Genomic DNA, 1,935 nt, shown 5'->3' with positions numbered 1-1,935 from the left:
TACAAAATGTGGATAATCAACTGGGGGAGGGGTGGCAGGGGGCCATGCCTGCCCGGGAAGGGGCCTCGGGGAGCAGCGGGCACCTGGGCGACTCCTTCCTCCCAGCCACGGATCACCTCCTGCTTGCCCATCACGAACTTGAACGGCTTGTTCCTGTCGCGGGAGGAATCAAACTTCTTCCCATCCTCCAGCATACCTGGGGAGAGAGGGAGGGAGATGCTGGTGACACGGGGACAGAGCCACGGTGGTGACAGGGCAGAGCCACGCAGCCCTGTGTGAGATGGGCTGTGACCTGAGTGGGTGACAAGACACCCCAGGAGAGCTCATGTGGCCTTGAGTCAAAGATGTTTCACAGCTCAGCCTCTTTTCCCTGGGGAAACAGTTGCACCAGCACCCCCCAGGGCATCATCCAGCCTGGCAGGAGCAGCCCTGGGGCAGGGCAGGATTGTTCCTGCTCTTGGATGCTTTGACAGAGGACAGAGCAGGGAAGCAGATGGAAGGAAGAGGAAGAAATCCTTCCTCACCACAGAGCAGCACTGCCAGATGCTTTGCAGGCAGCAGGATCAGGATCAGTGCTTCCCATCCCACCAGCAAACAGAACCCCAGCAGGGTGGGGTGGGAAGGGACCTCTGGAGATCATCTCCTCCAACCCCCCTGCTCCAGCAGCTCACCCACAGCAGGGTGCCCAGGGTCACAGCCAGGTGGGTTTGGAATCTCTCCAGAGAAGACTCCACAACCTCTCAAACAGCCCCAGGGTTCCAGTGCCCCATCTCTGCTGCTGCCAGCCCTCCCCGTGCCCTGCTGGATCCCGCTCTTCTTCAGCCCAGGGTGAGGGCTGAGCAAGGCTGACATCCCCAGGGCTAAATATAACTCCCCAACATGAGCAAAGGAGGAATTTCCTCCCCTCCCTTGCTCCCTGCCTGACCTTCTTGGGGAATCTCAGAGCTCAGTCGGCGGAGTTGCTGCTCCTATAAGGCAGCTCTGACTCCACATGAACACAGCCAGAGCCCTGCAGAACAAAACCAATATTAAACTCTCCTCTAAATGTTCTTCGCTTCCCAAAACAGCCCAAAAATCTGTTTTCCTGGCTGGAAACTGCTCTATAGGCTCCATGTGGGGCACGGTGACTTCCCTTCACCAGGGTGCTGCCTGTGGGCAAGAGAAAAGGGATGAGACACCTCAGCCCCAGCTCACAGACACAGGAGATGCTGGACAGAAAGAAGGGAATGGGAAAAAAAATACATCACCTCTCCAGGCCTGAAACCTCTGGGCTGCAGGAGGGGGTGGAGATTGGCCACCCACTTTCTCTCCAAGAGTAGAATTAGTTTTTAATTTCACAGAAGGCAAAAAATCCCCTCGCCCAGGGCGCTGAGCATGGGCTCAGCCGGTCACGCTGCACTCCTGGACTTTGGAATAGCAAATCTGGAAGGGTTGGTTTGTTGTTGTTTTTTTTTTTTTTCTTTCCCCATTTCCTCCTTCCAGGATAAATCTCTTGTTGCTGAACCTGCTTCCAGGCCTGCCTGGCACTGCTCCCTGCTCCTGTCCGCTGCCCTTCCTGCCGCCCGGCTCGCGGGGAGCCAGGCCACGTCTGCTGGCACAGGGCTGGGCTTGGCTGCAGCCTGACCTCACCCCGAGCCCAGTCCTGAGCCCTCGGGCACTGCCACCAGCTGGGGTGGCTGCAGAAGGACGGAGGGGACAGCTCGTGCCCATCGCCCTTCTCCCTGGGCACCCACAGAGGAAAATGCCCAGAGGTCGGGCAGCACAAGCCCCTGGCTTGGCACGGCAAACAGGGACCCCTGGGGCACCTGCTGCCTTTTGATGCCTCAGCCAGGGTGGCACCATCAGCAGCAGAGGAGATGCAGGAGCTCATGGGGCCAGATCCAGCCTCGGGAAGTGTTCTGGAGCTGGCAGCACTCGGGTGCCACCAGAGACAGG

The 1,935-nt window shown here is 58.7% G+C and overlaps 1 protein-coding gene across 1 annotated transcript in view; it reads right to left on the bottom strand.

Annotated features, from left to right (window-relative positions):
* Nucleotides 1–194, bottom strand: part of LOC103780583 (peptidyl-prolyl cis-trans isomerase FKBP1A) — a 730-nt gene extending 536 nt beyond the window's left edge. Inside the window, exon 1 of the mRNA XM_008948273.1 lies at nucleotides 84–194. Within this exon, the coding sequence (XP_008946521.1) occupies nucleotides 84–194 (111 nt within the window). The remainder of the gene's footprint in view (nucleotides 1–83) is intronic.
* Nucleotides 195–1,935: the final 1,741 nt, after the last annotated feature.

The sequence above is a fragment of the Merops nubicus genome, unplaced genomic scaffold (assembly GCF_000691845.1).
Source record: "Merops nubicus isolate BGI_N331 unplaced genomic scaffold, ASM69184v1 scaffold29269, whole genome shotgun sequence".
In the NCBI taxonomy this organism is placed as follows: Eukaryota; Metazoa; Chordata; class Aves; order Coraciiformes; family Meropidae; genus Merops; species Merops nubicus.
Note: the sequence above shows the minus strand (reverse complement) of the source record. Positions and strands in the feature narration are given on the sequence as shown.